Source organism: Chelonia mydas, chromosome 14 (genome assembly GCF_015237465.2).
Source record: "Chelonia mydas isolate rCheMyd1 chromosome 14, rCheMyd1.pri.v2, whole genome shotgun sequence".
Classification (NCBI taxonomy): domain Eukaryota; kingdom Metazoa; phylum Chordata; order Testudines; family Cheloniidae; genus Chelonia; species Chelonia mydas.
This window is the reverse complement of record NC_051254.2, coordinates 35,294,557-35,318,070: the sequence shown is the minus strand read 5'-3', so window position 1 is coordinate 35,318,070 and position 23,514 is coordinate 35,294,557. Positions and strand designations below refer to the sequence as shown.

Below are 23,514 nucleotides of genomic sequence, written 5' to 3'. Positions count from 1 at the left end.
ACCATTTTGCGTTGCTCAAGGCGAGCAGTGCAAATGTATTAATTGGTTCACCACTTTATCAGTGGAAAGTGGCCATACACCAGCCTTTGTACCCTGAGCAGTTTTGCCACATACTTCATACAAACTCACTGGTAAAGATAAACAGTAAAACAATTTATTGACTGTAAAAGGTAGATTTTAAGTGATATTAAGTGATAGACAAAAAGTCAGAGTTAGTTACCACAAAAAATAAAATATAAGCACTCAGTCTAAACTCTCAACCCTATTAGACTGGGCAACAACTAGACTAAGTAGTTTTTCTCACCCTACTGGATATTGCCGTCCTTAATATACAGATGTCACCCTTGAAACTGGGCCAGTCTCCTCCGTTGGAGTCTTGTCTTCTTTTCAGTGTCTTAATTGCTTGCAGCGTAGGTGGGGGCAGGAGAAGGGTGAAGCATGGACCTGCTCTGTTATGTTTTATACCCTCAGTCCCATGTGCTGGGGAACACAAGTCCAGGCATGTCTGGAGGCATTGCTGAGTCTCCAGGCAAAGTTGAGCAATTCCCCTGGTGTGGCCTCATGCAGGTGAGTGGTTGAATTGTAGCTCCCTTGCTGGACAATGGTTGTTGATGGGTTGTTTGAAACCCCACCTGGGTGATGGTCACTTTCCTTGCTGTTGCCTCTGGGGAGCTAATATCTGGCTGATTCCCCAACTTACATTACAACATGTTTTAGTGACAACGATACAACACAATTCTCATAACTTCATCTGCATTAATGATACACATATATGGAAAGATAAATGACTTTCAGCAGATCATAACCTTTTCCCTGATACCTTACAAGGCATGCTTTATATGTAAAATCATGATTATATGAAAATGAGGAATATGAGGGTTACAGTATGCTCCCCCAAGGTATAGAATGTCACAGTTATTTTTAGTAAAAGTCAGGGACAGGTCACGGCTGTCTGTGTATTTTTGTTTATTGCTCGTGACTTTTAGTAAAAAGAACCGTGACAGAATCTTAACCTTCGCTATCGTTGCCTGCTGTGTGCTTCATAATTTCTGTGGGGCAAAGGGAGAGATGTTTCCACAGGGGTGGGGGCATGGCGGTAGATCAGCTGGCTGCTATTTTTGAGCAAACAGCTACCGGGGCTATCAGGAGCTCAGCGGGGAGCAATGCGGCTCTGGGTGGCTTTGAAAATCCATTTGATTAATGACCCCCGGTAATGGGTGTTGCTTTTCTGCATTGTGCCTGCCAATAGTCTGAACCTTGCTTTGACAGCTGTTTGTGTAGTAATGTAACCTTGGAAATACACCTCTTACTATGCTCTGAAAATGACTCCCAGCCCCCACCTGATTCAACCACGAGAGCCCCCTCCCTTGCTACAGCTGGGGCGACCACCCCACAGTCCACTCAGCCCCTGGCCTCTCCAAAGGCACTGCCAGTGAGGGGGGAAATGATGCCTGGAGAATGGGCTGAGACCCTATACTACATACCTCACAGGGGCTACTCCAGTGGCTGCCGTGAGTGTGAGGAGTGTGGACTAATGTTTAGAGCAAGAAGGGGATAGGAGCCAGGACTCCTGGGTTCTATGTACAGGTCCAGCTCTGTGTGACCTTGTTCAACCCCCTTGAGTGCCTCAGTTTCCCTCCGCCTTCACTTTGAAGTCATAAAGATGGTTTCGTTTTTGAGAAATGGACTTTTATTGCACACAGAAACAGAAATACGTGCCACGGAGGTAAACCTTGGAAACCCCAGGGGAATATACAACTGGGAGGGGGAATGCACATTCCCCTTCTGTTTAAAAGTGCATGGACCCGGCCTGCCACACATCAGTGAATGGGCAGCTGGGATTCCGTGCACCCTCCCTGGGGATTGAGAGGAAGGGATACTGCATTGGGCCGCTACGCCAAGTGGAATGTGTGCAAGGAGGGGAGGGGAAGTAGGGTGATGTTAGAGTGCTGTAGTGGAGGGGCTGCAGTGGGAGTCGAGACTTAAAGTATCTCTCCTGAAGGTCAAGCAGACGCCTCAAAATGTCTGTTTGTTCCTTCAGAATCCCCAGCACCTCCTGCTGCATGCCACGCTCAGTCTTCTTGGCTTGCGCCCTGCGCAGAACGTCCGTTTTTTCCGAGACAGTGGTCCTCGGCTTGGTGTCTGCCCTCCCAGAGGTGTTCATTCTCTCATTCGGTGTGTCGTCTCAGGTTCTCTTTGGCCTTCGTCTTATCTGGAAGAGCCTCTCTGCCAATGTGGAGGGAGAGCCCCAGGCTGCACTCCTGGCTGTAAAAGCACAAAGGAACCATTGTCAGTGTAGACCCAGGGTCTAGGGCAGAATTCCTGCATAAAAATCACTCCCTTGAATCCCTGCAAATGTACAGCAGAACATTTGCCTTTCTGCAAGGTGTTCATTGGACCGGTTTGTTGTCCCAGCCTGGGGGCAGGGGCGTTGGGGCTTCTGCAGAAGTGGGGGTGGGGGAACACAGACCCCTGTCTCCCAAATGATGGCCATGTTAAACAGCAGACAGCCATGCCCCCCTCCACCCCCTGATTCCAGCACCCCTTCCCCATTGTGCCCCTGGGTTCTGGTGATGGGGTAGGGGCAAGCTATCACAAGGCAGCGGGGGGGGCGGGGGGAAACAGGCACTAGTGTTTGCAGTTCGAGCAATTGAAATGAATACTCGCACCATCTCCCATAGGTGACCCTAGCTGGTACCACGCTCCTGAGGGTAACAGAGGCGGAAAGGGAACAGCTGCTGCATGAGTTCAGGTACAGACTGGATCCTTATGCTGCTATCCTGTGTACTGAGATGATGCCTGCCGAATCAATACTGGAGTGGCGCGGGAAAGTGTCCTACCGCGGTGGAAGAAATAAGGCAGCCCTCCCCAGAAACCTTCAATGGATTGCAGACTACCTCCAGGAAAGTTTCCTGAAGATCTCTGTGGAGGGTTCCTGGGACATCCCAATGTACATAAACAATCTCTTTCGCAGGCCACCCTCTGCCTACCTGGTCCAGGCACTGAGAAGCAGAGAGCCACTCTACCTCCACTGGTTATTTCAATAAAAAATAGCAAATAAGAACACGTGTCCCTACAATATTAATGCTAACTGCGTACTCACCAGAGGTACCCTCCCCAGCATCGCGGTCAGCCATGCTGCAGTGCTGCGACTGGCTGGACTGCTCCAGGGTTACACACAGCTCCTGGCTCCCTGGGACAACGGATCCCCCGCTCGCCTGTCTCCCGTTCATCTCCTCCTCTTCCTCGACCAGCAGCTCCACCTCACCACTGCCTGCAGTGCCCTGGGACTCCGACTCCTCCGAGGACTCCAGGCGGCTCTTGGGGGTGGGGGTCGTCGCAGAGGATGGCAGGCAGCTCTTTGTAAAAGGGGCAGGTCGGCAGTGCTGCACCAAAGCGACCGTTCGTCTCCCTTGCCTTCTGCTACGCGAGCTGCCACGCCTCGGCTTTCACGCGACACTGCCATGGGTCCCTCTGATAGCCCTTCTCCACCATGCCCCGAGCGATCTTCTCAGAGACATCTGCATTTCTACGGCTGGATTGGAGCTCTGCCTGCACACCCTCTTCTCCCCACAGGCCAAGGAGATCCAACACCTCCTGCGGACTCCAGGCAGGAGAGCGTTTGGAGCGTGGACCCCACATGCTCAGCTGGGCAGGTGAGCTCTCTACACTGAACAAACAAGACATGGGAAATTCTAAAGCTCCTGGTCCTTTAACAGGGGAGGGGTACCCGTGTACCCGGCTGCTGGGCAGCGGAGTTAAGAATGCTGACCGGAGCGGTCACCGTGGACCATTGTGGGACAACTCCCGGAGGCCACTTAAGCCGCCGTAAGCGATCCCTGCGTCGACTTCATTCAGTGCTATGCCTCTCGCGGAGGCGGGGTAATAAAGTCGATGTAGCGGGCGAGTTACGTCGGCAGGAGGGACCTGGTAGTGTAGACGTCTACAGAGTTTCGGCGACATAAGCTGCCTTACGTCAACCTAATTCTGTAGTGTAGGCCAGGCCACAGGCAGGAAGCTCAAGCCTGAAGCCGAGCCCAGCAGACTGTCCAAGGAGCGTGTGATGGGGCTGGGAAGGGCCGAGGGAGCCTCTCTGATAGCCAGGGACTGACCATAATGCAGCCTTGGCGATGAGCCCACCTCCCCATCACTCTGGCCACCTGCAGGGCCGGATTAACCTTGTGTGGGCCCGGCTCCAAACATATTTGGGGGCCCCCATGGAGGCAATGGAGCATGGCACAGGGAGGTCAGTCCCCAGAGCAAGGGGCCAGCCAGGAGCAATGGGGCATGGCATGGCAGGGGGCAGCCCCACTCCGCCCAGCCCAGTGCAAGGGCATTATTTCCAAACTGGCAGTTGCCAGACACACACTGGCCTGCCCGGCCCTGTGCTGCCAGCATGCCTCTTCCTTGCAGGGGTGGGCCCATGCCATGCCACACAGCCCCCCGCCCAACACAAACACCCCCCCCATTCCCTATGGCAAGAGCCCCCCTGGACCCACTGTGCCCCGTGCCCCCCCAGGCCCACTCCAGAAATGCACAGCACCCTGCACAATGCCACCCCTGCCCAGAGCCCCATCACAATGGCCCAGCACCCCACACAGAATCCCCACTCTCTAGTGCCCCAACACACACAGATCTTCCCCGCCCCCTCATAGCCCAGTATCCCCCCCCCCCCCGACCTCCCAGAGACCCACTGCCGCATGCCCTGCCTCCCGGCCACCCTCACCGGCCCTGCCGGCAGCACAGCCAGGGCTGGTCCCAGGGCAGGGAATCGATCCGGCTCCTCGGGAGTGGCATGATCAGCCAGGCCAGGACCTGCCCTGGCCAGGCTCCCTCAGGACCCACTTACCTGGAGGGGCCCAGCCAAGCCCCCCACACTGTACTGGCCGAGACTGGCCAGGCTTCTGCATCAGTCCCAGGCAGCTCAGCTCCAGGGAGACAGGTGGGGCCCCACAGGTGGTGGGAAACAGAGACTGCCCAGAGCTGGAGGTGCACTGGGGTCCAGCCAGGGGGCAGAGAGGAGCCAGTGGGTGAGGCCAGGGGGCAGAGAAGAGCAAGTGATGGGAGCGGGGGAGCCAGCAGGCTAGTGGGGTCTCGGGGCACAGCGCTGTGCAACCAGAGCAGGCCGGGGCCCCTTCTGACCATGGGCCTGACTCCATGGCGCCACTGGAAACCCGGGACTGGCCACCTGCTGCTGGATTCGATCAGCATCTGCCCGGCCCCAGGGCTGCCCAGAGCTCCTGGGGAATCTGCCCCAGCCCCAGAGCCAGGCAAGGAGTCTCAGTCCCACTCCAGCCCACAGAGGGGAACAGAGACAGACACACACAATCCCAAACCAGCAGCACACGGCCCCAGAGAGACACACAAACCTCCCTCACTGACATTCATCCCCACGGCCCTGCTGGGTAACAACACTGGGCACCTACCAGGTACTCTGAGCTTCTCCTCTCTCCAGTCAGTTTCCATCCCAGGAGCTTTTCTCTCTCTTCCTTCAGAGCCTGCAGTCGGGTCTGGAATTGTTCCTGGGCAAAGGGACATGGGGGGTGCCGGGGAGGGTGTTATTTTTTTTCTTTTGGAGCATGAGGATCAATGATCCTCCCCTCCCCCCAACAATAACACTGCTGCATGGATTTAGCTTTCCAGCTTATTTAACCCAGCAGCAGGCCGGGAGAGCACCCCCAAGGCAACTCACACGCCAGGCCATGGATGGTGCAGGAACTGGGGGAGAACAGCAGGTCACAGAGGACAGCCAGTTCATCTTAGGAACGCAAGCTGGGTCCAGGCCTCCGTATGTAGCACTGGCCTCTCATATGTAGCACTGGCCTCCGACTCTGCTCCCACATTGCTGATTGCTGGTAAAACAGAGGGAGGCAGGTTTGCTCTAAAAATTCATCAACAATTAGTCCTAAGGTTGAGGGCCAAGATCAGTAACTTAAGAGTAAATCTCCTGATAAGATCACTGTAATTAACAAATAACAACCAATAAAGAGGCAGAAAAGATGGAGTTCAGGTGAAAGGAACCCCGACATCCGAACATCTGGAAATTCACAAGTAAGGTGCCAGACCCCTGGAGGTCTGTCTGAACTGCTGAGCTTTGGCCTCTGAAATCTAGGTTTGGGAAAAAGCCACCGGTACAAATATTGTTAGTGGGCAAATATTTCCTACCTTGTCCTCCTGGGCAGCATCTTCTATGGGAACCACCGTGTGAGATCTGGCTCAGAGCCTTGGATCTATCACACACCACGCGGATTGGGGTTTGATCCACTTCAAAGAAGAGTTTCAGGGCCTCCTGGTGTCTCTCACACACTAGCTCCCCTCCTGGGCTGCAGGTTTCTCTGCCGGGCAGTTTCTCTGCACTGGGGGGAAGGAAAGGTTTGTACTTATTTCCCCGCAGCACTGGCTGATGCAGGCCCGGAAGAAGTTGTGCCCGCAGTGGATAGACCGGTACTGGCTCTTGGAAATACTCTAGGCAGATGGGACAAGACGTTTCATCCCAGAGACTTTCTGCAGGGCAGTCTGCAGGCAATGGATCCCGGCGGGAAAGGGGTAACAAAAAGTTAGTTTGAATTTTCAAAAAAAGAACAGGAGTACTTGTGGCACCTTAGAGACTAACAAATTTATTAGAGCATAAGCTTTCATGGGCTACAGCCCACTTCATAGGATGCATAGAAAAATTTTTTAGCCCTCTGGCAGAGGAACACAGGATGGAATTGGGTGTTTCCCTTCCTGGATCTGTCTCACTGGCTGAGCCCTGTCTGTGACTTCTCCCAGCTCCTGGGGGATCTGGTGAGAAATATGATCCTCTGTGTGCTGGGGACAGTATTAAACTCAGGTTAACAGGAAATTTACACTGGAAATAAAGTCAGACAGAGAAATTTTGTTCCCTAGGGGAAAACAAACTTTAAAGGCATAAAGAAAAGGAGTACTTGTGGCACCTTAGAGACTAACCAATTTATTTGAGCATAAGCTTTCGTGAGCTACAGCTCACTTCATAGTCACTCTTCGCAAAAAAACCCAAATAATTGAATTCAGTTATTTGACTCCCAAATCACCACATAAGAACAGCCATAGTGGCTCAGACAAGGTCCATTTAGCCAGTGTTTCCTTCTGACAGTGGTAGGGTGACCATGTGTCTGGTTTTTGACTGGAACACCCGGTTGAAAAGGGATTCTGGTGGCTCCGCTGTTGACTGTCCGGCTGGCGGCACCATGCAGCGCAGCTGGCAAGGCTTCCTGCTAGCCTCCGCGATGCGTGGCTCCCAGGAAGCAGCTGGCATGTCCCCACTCCAGCTCCTATGAATAGGGGTAGCCAGGGGACTCCGCACATTGGTCCCCCCTCCAAGTGCCGCCCTCCCACACTTTGAACCCCCCAGCCCAGAGCCCCTTCCTGCATCCCAAATCCTTCATCCCCAGCCTCACATCAGAGCCTGGCATCCCCAGCTCAAGCCCTTACCCCCCCCCCCCCGCATCCCAACCCCCTGCCCCAGCCCAGAGCCCCCTCCTGCACCCTGAACCCCTAATTTCTGGCCCCACCCCAGAACCCACACCCCCCAGCCCAGAGCCCGTATCTTCTCCCACACCCCAACACCCTGCCTCAGTCCGGAGCCCCCTCCTGCACCCCAAATCCCTCATCCCTGGCCCCACCCCTGAGCCTGCACCCCCAGCCGGAGCCCTCACCCACTCTCACATCCCAACACACTGCCTCAGCCCGGAGCCCCCTCCCTCACTCTGAACTCCTCATTTCTGGCCCCACCCCTAAGCCTGCACCCCCAGCTAGAACTTGCACTCCAGCCCCCGGAGCCAGGCTGGTGAAAATGTGCAAGTGACTGAGGGTGGGGAGAGCTAGTGACTGGGGGTGGGGGATGGAGTAAGTGGGGTGTGAGGCCTCAGAAAAGGGGCGGGGCATGGGTGGGGTCTTGGAGGAGGGGCGGGGCAGGGGTGGGGCAAGGGTGTTCAGTTTTGTGGAAGTAGAAAGTTGGCAACCCTAGACAGTGGCCGATGCCAGGTGCCTCAGAGGGAATGAACAGAGCAGGGGATCATCACATCACGTGAGCCATCCCGTGTCTCCCATTCCTAGCTTCTAGCAAACCTGGCTGAGTGGGAGCCGTTTAATCAGCACCGAGGCAGGAATCTCCTGCTTTCCATACAGGCGCAGCAGGAGGCATGGGGCAGGATGGTCTGGGAGATCAGAAGCTGCTAGGAGTGAGCGGGCTCCAGCACAGAGGCCTGGGAGTACAGGTATGTCTGCACCCCACTGTCTGTGGCCTGGCTGTGGCTGGCCTGGCTTAGCTGACTTGTGTTTGCAGGGCTTTAAAATATCAGTATGGACATTAAAAAGAAAAGGAGGACTTGTGGCACCTTAGAGACTAACAAATTTATTAAAGCATAAGCTTTCGTGAGCTATCCGATGAAGTGGGCTAGAGCTCACGAAAGCTTATGTTCTAATAAATTGGTTAGTCTCTAAGGTGCCACACGTCCTCCTTTTCTTTTTACGGATGCAGACTAACACGGCTGCTACTCTGAAACCAGTGTGGACATTGGGGCTCAGGCTGGAGGGTCCACGGCTGCCCACAGCTGCCCGCGCAGTTCTTCCCATGGCCTGGCTGTGGCTCCAAGGCCCTGCTTTAGACACAAGATTCTGGCAGATGCATCTTTACCAATGGCCCACTAGACCCTTCCTTTCTGCTTTCAGAATCATATGGATAATGTCATACATTAATACATGTAACACATGCTACATTATTAACATGCTTTTATTTTTTATTCTAAATTATACAAAATACAAACAAAATCCTGCTATTACACGCTGCAGCGGCACAGCCCTCAGCGGCCAGAACAGAATTTGACCAAGCCTCCGAGTGTTGTGTGTAGACCAGCCTCAGTCCTATTGACGCGGCTTGCGACATGGCAATTTCATACTGTGTCCTGCCGGGGGCGGTGGGGGGGGAATTTCCCCTCCCCAGGGACTGCAACTCCTCACAGCTCAGAAAATGAAGGAGCTTCAGAAAGGGAACCGCCCAGTTGCTGACCAAGGCAGAAGAGACTGTAAAGTGAAAGTAACCTTTTCATTCCCCCCCCTTGTAGTCGGCCATGGCAGCTCCTGATCCTGTGGAGTGTTTGCAAAAAGAAGTTTCTTGTTCCATCTGTCTGGATTATTTTACTGACCCGGTGTCTATCGATTGTGGGCACAACTTCTGCCGCGACTGTATCCGGCAGTGCTGGAAGAAATCGGAGGCCAAACTGTCCTGCCCTCAGTGCAGAGGCACGGCCCTGAAGAGAAAATTCAGGCCCAGCCGGGAGTTAGCAAATGTGGCTGAAATAGCCAAACGGCTGAGTTGCCAGGCTGCCCAAGGGGCAGGAAGGGAGAAGACATGTAAGACCCACCAGGAGAGTCTGAAACTGTTCTGTGAGGAGGATCAAAGCCTCATCTGTCTGATCTGCAGAGAGTCCCGCGCTCACAGATTTCACACTGTGGCTCCCATAGAAGAAGCTATCCAGGATTACAAGGTAAGAAACTACTGTTGAGCGCCATTTTTGTACCAGCTTTTTTTTTTTAAATCCTTATTCTTTTCTCTATTTCAAACGACACAGAGCAGGAGTCAGATAATCTCTCACGTACACGAATCTGTAGAGGGAAAGTGACCACGCCTCCCTTAGATTAATAAAGGATATTGTGAAGGCCAAGACTATAACAGGATTCAAAAAAGAACTAGGTATGATCATGGAGGATAGGTCCATCAATGGCTATTAGTCAGGATGAACAGGGATGGTGTCCTTAGCCTCTTTTTGCCAGAAGCTGGGAATGAGTGACAGGGGATGGATCACTTGACGATTACCTGTTCTGTTCATTCCCTCTGAAGTACCTGGCATTGGCCACAGTCGACCAAGACAGGATACTGGGCTCGATGGACCTTTGGTCTGACCCAGTCTGGCAGTTCTTGTACAGCCAGAAGGGACCAGTATGATCATTTTGTCTGCCTTCCCATATAAAACAGGCCACAGAACTTTGCCCAGTTACCCCTGTATCGAGCCGAGCAACCTGCGTTTAGCTAAAGCACAACTTCCAGAAAGGCATGCAGTTTTGATCAGAAAACTTCAGGAGTTGGAGAAACTCTGCCACTTCCCTGGCTTCTCACCCTCACTCTTAACATTTTGTGCCTTATTTCTCATTTGAAATGATCTGGCTTTAATTTCCAGCCATTTGTTCTTATTGCATTATCACCCAATCCACTAGATTAAAGAGTCCTTTAGTACCTGGCATTTTTCCCCCCCTTTGAAAGTATTTATGCACTAATCAAGTCACCTCTCGATAGTCATGATAAAATAATCAGATCGAAATCCTTAAATCTTTCACTGTAACGGCTGGCCTACACTGAACACTTACACTGACATAGCTACATCTCTCAGGGATGTGAAAAATCCACCTAGTCCTAGTGTAGACAGTGCTACCCCACTTCTTTGCTCAACCTAGCTACCGCCTCTTGGGGCAGTGAATTAACTACAACGGCCAGAGAACCTCTCCCACGGCTGAAGTGATTGGCTACAATGAAGGACTACAGCCGCCACTATAGTGGTTCAAGTGTAGGCCTAGCCCTAAGTTGTTATTTTCAGCCCTTCAGTCATTTTTGTGGCTCTTTACTGCACCCTCTCCAATTTTTCATCATTCTTTTAAAAATGTGGCCTCCGGAACGGGAGGCAATATCCAGGATCAGCCTCACCATGAACATATACACAGGTCAAAAAATGTACAAACTAGTCACGACTCCGTTTATATATCCAGGGATCATATCAGCCTCCGCATCGCAGTGGGAAAGCATGTCGAACCCTTTGTCCACACTGACCTCTAAATCCATTACAGCAACGGTCCCCAAACTTTTGAGGGACATGCCCCCTTGCCTCCCTCCCGCAACTGGGACCAGGAGCAGGGCCACGGCTCCAGGCCGGGGAGGGAGGGTGGACAGAAGTAAGGGGACCGAGGCTGGGGCTGCAGCTGGGGGTGGGTCAGGGCCGGGCCAAGGCTGGGGCCAGGTGCGGGAGCAGACCCGCAGCCCAGCTGAGGTGGGGTCCGGCAGCCGGGCCTGCGGCCAGGTGTGGCTCCGTTCCCGGCCTTGCCCCCAGCCTCAGCAGGAGCGGAGCTGCACCGAGGCTGGGGATGGGACTAGGCGTGGGCGGGACCGAAGGGTGGGACTGGAGCAGAGCTGGAGGCAGGGAGGGGCTGGGTGGTGCTCCCTTCCTGCCCTCTGTGGGGGCTGGCCCGGGTCCCGTTGCACCCCCTCCCCAGACGTTCTTTCACAACCCCCTAGGAGGGCATGCCCCACAGTTTGGGGACCTCTGCATTATAGGGTTACAGCTTTCCAGGATACAGTCTCCCCTTCTGTAGGTCTGGCCTGCAGTCCTCGTTCTTAGATGTGTAACTTTGAATTTGATTGTAAAATACATTTAACTTATCGAATGACCCATGTATCAGTGGTACCCAAATTTTAACAATCTGTGAACCCATTTCACTAAAATGTCAAGTCTCACGAACCCCCTCCTAAAAATGAGTATTTCCAGGGATTTTCTTCTTTACCTGAGTATAAATTATAAAAGCAGTGAGAAAAGGAGTACTTGTGGCACCTTAGAGACTAACCAATTTATTTGAGCATAAGCTTTCGTGAGCTGTAGCTCACGAAAGCTTATGCTCAAATAAATTGGTTAGTCTCTAAGGTGCCACAAGTACTCCTTTTCTTTTTGCGAATACAGACTAACACGGCTGTTACTCTGAAACCTATAAAAGCAGTGATCTTGGAAATATAAAATTTGTTTTTATGACATGCTTGTTACACACTATTTATTATTATTATTTATCATTACAGTATTTTTATTACATTATGAAAACGGCAACACTCTTCCAAGATCTCAGTTTCGTAGCTTGTATCACTTTGATTAAGCCTGTTATAAGACAAGGCTCCTATGTTTCATCAAGGAGTATCAGATGTGAAACAGCATGAAGGTATTTAAGAAGCCAACTCGAAGAGTTCCTCCTACACAAGCATTCAGGTCTTGAGCAGTCCAGGCAAACAACGCATGTTACAACAAAGCTTAAACTTGTTCTTCATAATAATTTTAAAAACAGTACTAGTTGCCTATTTAATTTGAAAAACAGCAAAAAATAACCACCTCCCTTTCCATTTCTTATAAGGAGTCTCAAAGTTTAAACCTCCTCAGTGTGATAGATATGCTTGCTTTGATTTGCTTAGCTCTTGGAAGTCCTGGGGCTCTGGGCTGCTGGCCCCGTACTCTCCAGGGTCCCTAGGGACAGCTCTGTCTGCCATTAGGAAATTTTTTCCCGCTAACCCCCAGGGGTTCACAAACCCCAGTTTGGGAACCACTGCTCTATATGACTGACCTATCTTCATCATGATCTACCACTCCACCAATCTTCACATCATCCCCACATGTTGTCAGCATTGATTTTATATTCACTTCCTGATCATTGATAAAAATGTTGAATAGTTTTAGGTCTTGCACCGATCCCTGCAGAATGCCCCAATTCAGTGGTGGTTCCCTATTGAAAACTATTTTTTTGAGACAGGTCAGGCAGTCCTTAATCCCTGTAACATGGGCTTTGTTGACACTGTATAGTGCTAATTGCATTATTACCCAACATTCTGATTAAAAGTCAAATGCCTTCCAGAAGCGTAAGTACAGTACATCTGTACAGTCAACAATTAAACTTGTAATCTCATTTAAAAAAGAAATGGAATCAGGTTTGACAACCTGTTTTCCATAAAACCATGTTGACTGGCATTAATTGTATTCACATTGAATCCCATATCAGTTTTTCCAGCATTGTGCCCAGAATTGATAGGCTAACCAGCCTAAAATTACCCAGATCATCTGATTGCCCTTTTTGATTACTCGCATAACATTAGAACACTTCCAGTCTTCTGGAATTTCCCTGTTGTTCCAAGAGTTATTAAAAATTAACACCAGCCAGCTGGAGATCTCCTCAGCTAATTCCTTTGAAGTTTCAGAGTAACAGCCGTGTTAGTCTGTATTCGCAAAAAGAAAAGGAGTACTTGTGGCACCTTAGAGACTAACCAATTTATTTGAGCATAAGCTTTCATGCATCCGATGAAGTGAGCTGTAGCTCACGAAAGCTCATGCTCAAATAAATTGGTTAGTCTCTAAGGTGCCACAAGTACTCCTTTTCCTTTGAAGTTAGTTATCTGGGAATGCTGATTTAAAAATGTTTATCCCTCCTAGACGTTTTCTAACATCCCCCTTGGTTGCGAATGGGCTGGGAAATACTCCATCATCCTCACATGTAGAATGGAGCATCCTGCTTCTTCCCAAGCTCAGACCAGAAATATTTATGGAACACGTCTGCCTTTTCTGCATTGTTCATAGCAAGTTTATCATGATCATGATGTAGTGATGTGCCTATACCATTGTTAGGGGGTTTGTTTCTTATTTCTGATATGCTTAAAAAACTCCTCCTTTTTGTCCTTAGCCTCGCCAGTTGTGATTTTTTCCCCCTGATGACTCTGGCCTCCCTTATCAATTTTTCACATTTCATTACTTTAAATTCATATTGATTACTGTCTACTTCCCCTTTCCCCCTTTTGTTATGTATTGTTATAAGAAAATCAATAACAGAAGAAAATAGCCCCCCCCCCCCCCCAAACCCTCAGTGAAATCTCATTCAGAGCACTTTTCCCCGCCAAGGAACAAATCCAGATGCAATTGCAGACTCTGAAAGAAGAGAGAAGAAAGCTCCTGGGGTTTAAAGTAACTGGAGAAAGGAGACGCCAGGAATATCTGGTAGGTGCCCATTGTTATTACCCTGCAGGGACATGGGTGTGGGTCTCTCTCTCCCTGGGTCAGCCTCACTCTTTGACCAGTGAACAATAACAATCAAAAGATACTCACGTTGACAGATCAGCCCTTAAAGCAAAACACACAGGGTCACTGGCAAGAAGAAATCAAACAGCAAGAAGTTAGGCTGCTCCCGATCTTTTGCACGGAGCTATCACCCTGGCAGTTACTTCACCATAATGGCCCTGTGCGAAAATAAAGCAGACTTACTCCAAACGCAAGATCGGTGGCCACAAACTAGGGGTGGAAAGCGGGAGGTGCAAAGCACAGTCTAAAGCAGCATTTCTCAAACTGGGGGTCCCGACCCAAAAGGGGGTTGCAAGACTATTGTGGGGGAGTCGCCAGGGCGGTGGCGGCTGGCCAGTCGTCCAGCTCTGAAGGCAGCACTGCCACCAGCCGCAGCGCAGAAGTAAGGATGGCCTGGTGTGCGGGGGCTGGGTTGTCACAGCCTGAAATATTTTCAGAGGGGGTCCCAGCAAACAAAAGTTTGAGAACGCCTGGTCTAAACCCAGAGAGGATGGGCTGAGCAGGCAATGGGACAGAGAGAGACACTTTCTACTCCAGCAGACTAAATACAAGGAAGTGAGAGACAGATATTGCCTCAAAAGTATGAGCAACCATAGAAGGTTTCTCAGCCAAACATGATGAGGATAAATTGTGTGTGACCCTGGGAGGAAGGGAAGAGACATCAGCGATAGCAACTGGCCACCGAGCTTCCTAACTCTGAAGAGCTTTAAACGCTGGGAGAGGTTAACTGGGGTGGTTGTAGAATCCTTGACCTTGGAGGTTTTTAAGGACAATTAAAGTCACCCTCCTGTACATTCAGGGCCCAGTTATGTGTCCCCTGAATCTCTATGTTCTTGACCTGCCTTTCCTTTCCCTTTGTTTTAATCTGTTCATTACAGGAACAGACGAAAACCCAGAGGTGCAAGATCCTGTCTGAATTTGATCAGCTGCGCCATCTACTGGAGGAACAAGAGCGGCTCCTGCTGGCCCGGCTGGGAGAGCTGGAGAAGGAGATTGTGAACCGGCAGAATGGAAGTGTTGCTAAACTCTCAGAGGAGATTTCCCGTCTCTGTGAGCTGATCAGTCAGTTAGAGAAGAAGTATCAGCAGCCAGTGAGTGAATTCCTGCAGGTGAGACCTCCATTCTAGGCAAGAACTGGAGCCTAGGAAACTCAGTGTCTGTAACTTTCGCTGTATATTATCTTTGTTTTCCAATCATTTTTCATTGGGATTTATGGTACTTCATTCAAATATGTTGATTTTTTTACTTCACATTTTGTCATGGTGCTGAGATCCTGGGCGAACATGGGCGGCGGGGATAATAGGCCAGAGAAGGCTCTTCCTCCCCTGGCGCGGCCACGGTTGTGGGGTTTGGCGGAAAGTTTTTGCTTTATTATGCCCCATGCAGGTTCCAGGGCAGCTGAGGAGGTGGTATGTGCTATTCAGCTTCCTGGGTTCCTCAGTAATCTCCCTGGACTCCAAAGGGATTGTCACGCTGGCCTGGATTCACTCAGCGTTGCAACACTTGGTTTTTCAGCCCCTTGAAAATCATTGGTGTCCACAAAGCCCGGGTTAGCTGCTGTGGCTCCCTATGTAATGCACACTTGGCGGGGAGCTGCCTCAGCCAGCCGATGGGAGATGCTGATGAGAGGGAAGTGTGCTAAGCCCGGAGTTAGAAGCCTAAACCTGGGATGTAGGGAGCCTCCTAGCTCTGCTTGGGAGCCACAAACGGGACCTGCTCTCCTCGCTTAGGCATTTCTTGTGAGAAGGGCTTAGGCCAGGGGTTCTCAAACTTCATTGCACTGCAACCTCCTGCTGACAACAAAAATTACTACATGACCCCAGGAGGCAGGACCAAAGCCCAAGCCCTGCTGTCCTGGGCGGGGGGCCTGTAACCTGAGTCCCACCACCCAGGGCTGAAGCTGAAGCCTGAGACCTACCACCCAGGGCTGAAGCCCTTGGGCTTTGGCCCCGAGCAGCGGGGCTCAGGCTTCGGCTTTGGCTCCAGGCCCCAGCAAGTCTAACACCAGCCCTGGTGACCCCATTAAAATGGGGTTGCGACCCACAGTTTGAGAATTGCTGGCGTAGGCACCTGCTTAACGCCAGACAAAATGGCTGGGTGAGGGGATGAAGCAGGCTCTGCCCTCAGAAACCTGTAGCCTAGTGGTTAGCATCCTTGCTTAGGCTGTGGGTGACCCCAGTTCAACTCCCGCCCTGATGAGCAGGGCATCTGCTACCTCTTAGGCAAGTGCCTGCCCTAGGGGATGGACTGCAGTGGGTCTTGCTGGTTGAAGCCATTGCGCTTTTATTTACATATTAATTAGGCCAGAGACAGAATGAGAATCACTCTCCAGTGCAGTGAGGCCTCTTCCCCTTCCTCCCACCCCATCTCCAAGCTCTTGTGCTTACCTGATCAGGCCGTATGGGAAAGCTAGGAACGGGAGCTGCTCTTTTCCCCTGGTTCATTGATCTCACTGGGGCTTGGACGTGACATAGGTGCCTGGACATCGGATGCTGTCTGCCAGAAGCTTGGGGGACTTTTACAGTGAAAATGTAGGTACAGTCTGAGTTTAGAGGCTGGCATCCTCATTTCACACACGAGGCACGGCAAGATGAAGTAAAGCTTGCCAAGGCCACTGAGGAAGGAGCTGGGCGAGCAACTGAACCCAGATCTAAATCCTGCCCCACGCCGTGAAGCACAAGGGTAGTCAATCTGTGCTGGCCAATAAAGGTCTGTCGGTTAGATAGCATGTACCAGCCGGGCACACCAGCAGCGCTGCTCCGTTCAGATCCTCGTGTGACCAGATCCTGACCCCTAGGGGCCTGCTCCACTCTGGAACTGATTGATCATAATAACTGATTTGTTCTTAAAAGGGGCAGTGTCAAGAAGGTGCAAAATTAACAAAGCACTGGTGCTCACCAAATAGAGCAGAGGGTCATAGGGATAAAATGCATGGAGAGGTGCAAAGACCCTTCGTTGTTCATTCTGATTGTTATCGCTGTGGGACTGAGCTCTCTGTATCTCTCTCTCCCCTGTAGGACATCAGAAGCACCTTGAACAGGTACATGGCTCCTTCTCCCTCCCACTTGACTGTGTGGGAAGCTCGCCCCACAACTCAGCAGCAAAGCACATGGTCCAGGGCACAGTTCAGCTTCTCCTCTCTAGCTGGGGATGACTGACTGATTCTGATCCCCAAGGGAAGCACGATTCAATTTGACTGTATAAACTAAGGGTCCATACTGCAGTCTTGGGGTATAGTTTTCACTCCTAGCCGGCCTACAGCTCACGTACTGAGAGCAACCAACCTTCAGTGGCATGTGCTTTTGCACAGTCTGTATAAACCCGCCCAGAATCTTGGGTCATTACTCACCTATGCTGAAGCATGTTCTGCCACGGCTTTACTGTCCACTACCTGAGCTTGCTCAATGAAAGCTACCTCAGGTACGTTAACTGGCACTGCAGTCACATCCCAGGATTGCAGTATAAGCCATTCCCTGAATAAATAAAGCCCCGTCTCCCTAGCTCAGCCTGTGGGGCACAGTCACCTTTGGTATAGAAATCTCCCACTGCTGAACAAACCCCCAGGGTAGATTCCATTTCTACTAGACTATAGAATTAGCCATCCTAGGGAAGGGACTCGTCCGTCATCTGAATGTGTGTATTGAGTAACTTGGATACCTGAGGGACTGACACATCTGGCAGTGGGCTTTGGGTTTTTTCACCTCTCTGTCATGGATTAGGACCCTGGCCAGATCAGCCATGATCAAAAATCTTCCCCACCCGATTAGTCTTTGGGGAGTTGGGTTGGGGTTTTCAGTCCAGTTCTTGCTGGACACATTTGGTGGCAATGATATCCAAAAGGCTGAGATGACTAAATGCCTTTCTATTTCCTTTGGGAGGATGGGGGCCACAGAGAAATTAGTTGTCCAGGCTTGTGACAGAGGTACCTTCCCAGCATGCCCCCCTGCCCCCGGTGCGGAGTGGTGATGCCTCAGTTTCTCCACATGATCTTCAGCCCACTTCCCCTGTAGAGGTGGCTTAGTCCTCCAGCCAAGACAGTTGTTCAGCTCCTTCCAGGGTAATAGAGTCCTCTGGTCAAAATCCAACAGAAATGCCAGTCAAAAGAATCATCAGCCCAGCTGGAGTCTACTTCCAACCTCCTTCCTAACAGGCAGGCTCCTATCTGCAAGGGCCTGTCTCAACACCCAGCACCATGTGCCTAGACTTCTGTCAGACTAACAGTCTAGTACAGGCCTGCCCTCCTGCCGTGGGCTCCGGCAGCTGCCATCCCCAGACAGCTCCTAGCCCCGGCCACGCTTCATGCTCCACACAGAAGCAGCCTGTCTGTTTTCCTTCCCCATCAGGCCCGCAACTGCTGGGCTTCCCGTTTTTTAAGTCCACCTTCCAGTCTTAAACCCAGGGTTAATGAAGCCCCTGGCTGGGCTTTAACCTCTTCCTGTATGATCTGGGGGTTGTACACCCCCATCACAGGAATCAAGCTCATCAAAAATATTTAGGTACCTAATTATGCATCGATTTCAACTGGAGTTATGCACCTATCCCTAATCCTAACCCTGGCTGCTTAGTCCAGCAGCATTCACTGGCGTGAAAGTCATGTTATGAGCTGATAAAATAAAGAACGATCACTAAAAAGTCTGTCTCCCTCCAGGTGCAAGGTGGGGGACTTCCAGCAGCCACTGGAGATTTTTCCTGACGTGGAAAAGAGACTCAGCAATTTCTCTCAAAAAAATATTGTTCTGAAGGAGACACTGAGGAAATTCAAAGGTACCAAGGGGGTGGAAATCCAGATGTGTGTCTGTGACGGGGAGGATTTAGGCACTAGGCAATTGGCTGCCAAGGGAAAGCCCAGCTAAATAACTGTAAAGGAATATATCATCATCCCTGAATTAGGGGTAGGGTTTGGAGAGGTGTATATCATTGTGTTCTCATAGATGGATTTACTCATCTATCCTAATTACTGAGGAGTGTGATATACTGGGGATGACACCATTGGTACCGTAACACAAAGGGATCAAATCATATTCTTGATTCTCTTTTATTTCAAACTGCCTAGGAATTCGCAGGAGGTGAAATTCACCCCTCTGCTGAGAGACAATGGTCCATCGTCTCTCACTTGAATTGTATTATGGAGATTCAAGAGGTGCATAGATGTTGGCCTGGCCCTTCTGTATGTAGGGGGATGAATTCATGCTCTGTCCACCTTAATTTCTCTCTGTCTGGATAGCTCTGTCCCATCCCCTCCATTTGTTTCCCATCTTTAAAGTCCTGTTAGACTGGTGAATTGCAGAAATCTTCTCCTAACGATAACACCATGACATGCCTCTCCTCTCTCTAGAGTCTCTGCCGTCTGAATTGGAGGTGGAATGGGGTGAGTGTCTGGAAAACAGCTGGAAAAGTTACTTGTATCAGGGATATTTCCCTACTGAGAAGAACATGAGAATTGTGGCTTGGGCTTTGCTTGCAGAAGAAGTTTCTGAGGTCGGACAAAGTAGCCTCCTGGCAACGAAGAAGGAGCTTTACAGGAAAGGGGGAAGGCCTTTAGCACCCCAGTATTAGTAACCCTTTAACTGCTGTTATCCCATGGGAGTGAGAAGGGGGCTGCCGGGCTATATGGAGACTGATCAGCTCCCATCACCACTGAAAAATGGCAAAACAGCTTTGCTAAAAATTGGAAAATTTGGAAGTTGTTTCGATTTCTCATGTATCAAAATTCCACCCCGCCCCTGGTCTGGGAAGAGGAGTCTTGAGTTGGTGCCTTTTCCATTCCCCGTGGGCTGGAGTGACCATCTAAACTCTTTGTTACAAAGAAGAGGCCTCTGCTCTCATTCGGGGTCACTGATTCCAACCCTCCAGGATCATTCCATGTACACTGGGGTTTGCGTTCTCCCTTCGGCTGCCTTCCGGCTGGGTACAGGATATCTCTGCAGCAGGCAGCATGATTCTCCTGTCTCTCTCTACTGCTGGGAGTGTCCCAGCCAGGATGGGGCTGCTGGGGAGTGTGAGAAATGGTCCCAGCCTCCCCAAGGGCTGAGCTCTGCCCCTAATGTTCTGATTCTCTCTCTCCCCAGCGAATGTGACTCTGGATCCGGACACGGCGAATCCCCACCTCGTCCTGGCCGAGGATCGGAAAAGTGTGTGGTGGGAGGACACGCCTCAGAATCTGCCCGACAATCCCAAAAGATTTGATACGTACTGCTGCGTGCTGGGCCGGGAGGGATTCACCTCGGGGAGGAACGACTGGGAAGTGCACCTGGGGCAGCAGGGATTCTGGACTGTCGGGATCGCCCGAGAATCTGTGTGGAGAAAGGGATGGCTTAGTCTGGACCCCTCCCAGGGGATCTGGGCTGTGGGCCTCTGTGGGGGACAGTACCAGGCTTACACCTCCCCCGACACCCTGCTTCCTCTGAGTAGGAGGCCTGGGAGGATCCGAGTTTCTCTGGACTACGAAAGGGGGCAGGTGGCTTTTTTTGATGTTGATAACGAGGCCCCAGTCTTCACTTTCCATCCTGCCTCTTTCAATGGGGAAAGAATCTTCCCTTTCTTCTGGGTCTGGGAATCCCAGCTCACGCTGTGTCCCTGAGCTATGGGCTAGTCTATCCCCATGAACCGGGCTCCTCTGGCCTCTGACAAGCCCAGCTTTATGATCCTGGAAGCTGACGTGTATTTCTGAGGTGTCAAAACAAGGAAGAAAGTGAAGCAGTTGGGCTAGAGAAGCAAACCTCATGACCCAGCCTGTGTGTCTTCATCCTCTGTTCTTGGGGAGGATTGTAGGTGTCGGAAGGGTGAACGAATTAGAAATTCTGTAGCAAGTTGTCTGGATTCTATAGCCTCTGGGCAAAATTTCGTGGGAGCTCCAGCTAATTGTTTCCTATGGAGTATTTGAGTTTAAGTGAAATGGGGTATTTATTTTGGCACTGAATTGGGTTTATTTTACTCTGTTCCCACACGGTCAGTTTCCGGGCTCCCATTCATGTGTTTATTGACATTGTTGGGAGAAGGAGAATTTGAAGGCTCTGACTGCTGGCTAGTGGGGCTTTAAGGATGTTTGGGACTGTGGATGTTTCTGCTAAAAGCGATGGGCAGTCAAAGGGTTAACAAGGTCGACGAATGAAATCGCCCTCTTTCGGTTTCAGAGTTAAAACCGATTGACTTCTGTGGTTCACTTCACATTTCTCAAGGCTGTGTGGTGAGGACGGGCGGGGGACAAAAAGATGGGTCCTGAAGGAGGTGGAGAAAATGTTATGGATTTTTACAGTGTTATTGTTTTAGCAAGTGGATTCTATGTCTTTATGATCCACCAGATGATTGTATTAAAGAGTCTTGATCGCTCCAATGGGCTCCCTTGTCTTTCCTGTTTAGTACACAATATAGTAGCACCTCAGAGTTACGAACACCAGAGTTACGAAGTGACCGGTCAACCACACACCTCATTTGGAGCCGGAAGTACGCAGCCAAGCAGCAGCAAAGCCAAAAAAAAAAAAAAAAGCAAACACAATACAGTGCTGTGTTAAACGTAAACTACTAAAAAAAATAAAGAGAAAGCAGCATTTTTCTTCTGCTTAGTAAAGTTTCAAAGCTGTGTGAAGTCAATGTTCAGTTGTAAACTTTTGAAAGAACAACCGTATCCTTTTGTTTGGCGTTACGAACATTTCAGAGTGACGAACAACCTCCATTCCCGAGGGATTCGGCACTGTGAGGTTCTACTGGAGAGAAATAAGCCAAGAACCCTCAGAACTGTCTGACGGGTGCGGTGGTTGCTTTTTACTGACATGCCCTTTGCCACGAGAGTGGGTCAGTCCAGTGGAAGGCAATGTCAATGAAAAGAACTTTCTCGCCTCTTTAGAAATGCCCACGCCTCTACTGGGTAGTATTCAGGTGTCTTCATGTGGTTCCTTCGGGATCTAAATGTCCGGTGATGGAGGCATGTCCGTCACTACATCTGGCTGGGGAGCTCAGCTCCGTGCACAAACACTTCTTGAAATGCCTCCTGGGCTTAAACAAGGTTCAGGGGCAGAGGTGCCGACTTTCTGAGTTCCCAGGGGGTGCTCGACCCCCACTCTGCCCCAGGCCCTGCCCCCACTCTACCCAATCCCCCAAGCCCCCACCTGCCCTGCCTCTTCCGGCCCCCACTCCTCCCTCTCCCCGCCCCCACGCCTCCTGCATGCCATTGAACAGCTGATCACTGGCGGAAAGGAGGTGCTCGGGGGAGGGGGAGGAGCTGATTGGCACTGCTACCACTGGGTGCTGACCACCCCTTTTTTTACCCCATGAGTGCTCCAGCCCCGGAGCACGCATGGAGTCGGTGCCTATGTTCAGGGGCCTAGAGGGAAGCTGTCAGTCCGGCCTTCAGAGGTGGCGGTTCCTGTGGTGTTTATCTCGCGATGGCGTCTGTGACGACCCAGAGAGCCCTACCATGGCTGCCAGCTAGTGGTGTGACTGTGTCAGCCGTTCCACCGACTTGGGTTCTAGATCTGTCATAGATTCACAGATACTAAGGTCAGAAGGGACCATTATGGTCATCTAGTCTGACCTCCTGCACAACGCAGGCCACAGAATCTCACCCACCCACTCCTGCAAAAAACCTCTCACCTGTGTCTGAGTTATTGAAGTCCTCAAATCGTGGTTTAAAGACTTCATGGTTTAAACTCCCTGCAGAACCCCAGAGTTAGCTTCTTTGCTTTAATTATCCATGAATGAAAAGCCCTTGGCTGACACAAGCCCTGGAGTCACACAAAGCATGCATATTATCTTATTCTGGGAGAAGGGGCGGGGTGGGGGTGGGGCCTTGGGGGTGGATGGGGTGGGGGCAGGGCCTCAGGGGGGAGGGGCGGCACAGGGGCCGGGGCCATGGTTTGGGCACTGGTTGCTTCCCCCCTCCCTCACTTTTAGGGAGCTTAAGCCGCTCCTGTCCCCCACTGGAAAGGTCCATAGACAGATAGACAAAACAATCACAACAACCTGCTGACAAACAGACTAACTGTCAGGGCACCCACTTCCTGCTCTGCTTTGTCTCCTGTATCCCCTTCCCCCACCCATCGTCTGACTGGTCAACCTAAACCAAAGGGTCTTCAGGGCAGGGAAGGTTTTAAACCTCCGACCATCCCCGTCTCCTCCCACTGAGGGCAGGTCTACGCTTAAAACGCTGCAGTGGTGCCGCTGTAGCACTTCAGTGAAGACGCTACCGACGCTGACGGGAAGACGTCTCCCGTTGTTGGCGTAGGTGCTCCACCTGCCCGAGAGACGGGAGCTACGGCATTCTCCCGGCCACACAGCGCTCTCTACCCTGGGGGCTAGGTTGTGTCTAGGCTGCACTAGGCTGTGTCACTCACGGGAGTGGATTTTTCACATCCCCTGAGCGATGTCGTTAGACAGCCTGAATTCCCTAGTGCAGACCAGGCCTCAGTTTCTGATTTTTGCTTTTTGTTGCTTGTTTGCCTTGCCTTTAATGGTCTGCCATGGCTGATGTATGGCCCTGTCTGCAGCATCCACTTCTTTCCCCGCTCCAGGAAATCGTGGGAATGTTAATGAATACGGAGGAAGGATTTTTCCTTTGACCCAGGTCCTGGAATGTATTTAGTCTCCTAACTTCCAATGGAGGCTAAATACCTGAGGATCTGGGCGTTTATTA

General features: G+C 51.1%; 1 protein-coding gene and 1 long non-coding RNA gene across 2 annotated transcripts; one reads left to right on the top strand and one right to left on the bottom strand.

Annotated features, from left to right (window-relative positions):
- Positions 1 to 963: 963 nt before the first annotated feature.
- Positions 964 to 6,642, bottom strand: LOC119567646. Its single transcript, XR_005227692.2, has 5 exons — positions 6,166 to 6,642; positions 5,693 to 5,852; positions 5,427 to 5,522; positions 3,104 to 3,670; positions 964 to 2,265 (listed from the first exon to the last, which is right to left on the bottom strand). It is a non-coding gene; the product is annotated as an uncharacterized LOC119567646 (long non-coding RNA).
- A 2,294-nt stretch (positions 6,643 to 8,936) lies between these two features.
- On the top strand, positions 8,937 to 21,219 carry LOC102942342 (zinc finger protein RFP). The gene is made up of 7 exons (XM_007070273.4): positions 8,937 to 9,506; positions 13,710 to 13,805; positions 14,765 to 14,995; positions 16,904 to 16,926; positions 18,535 to 18,650; positions 19,222 to 19,254; positions 19,955 to 21,219. Exons 1-7 carry the CDS (start codon positions 9,090 to 9,092, stop codon positions 20,464 to 20,466), a joined length of 1,428 nt encoding a protein of 475 aa, XP_007070335.2. The 5' UTR covers positions 8,937 to 9,089; the 3' UTR covers positions 20,467 to 21,219.
- Positions 21,220 to 23,514: the final 2,295 nt, after the last annotated feature.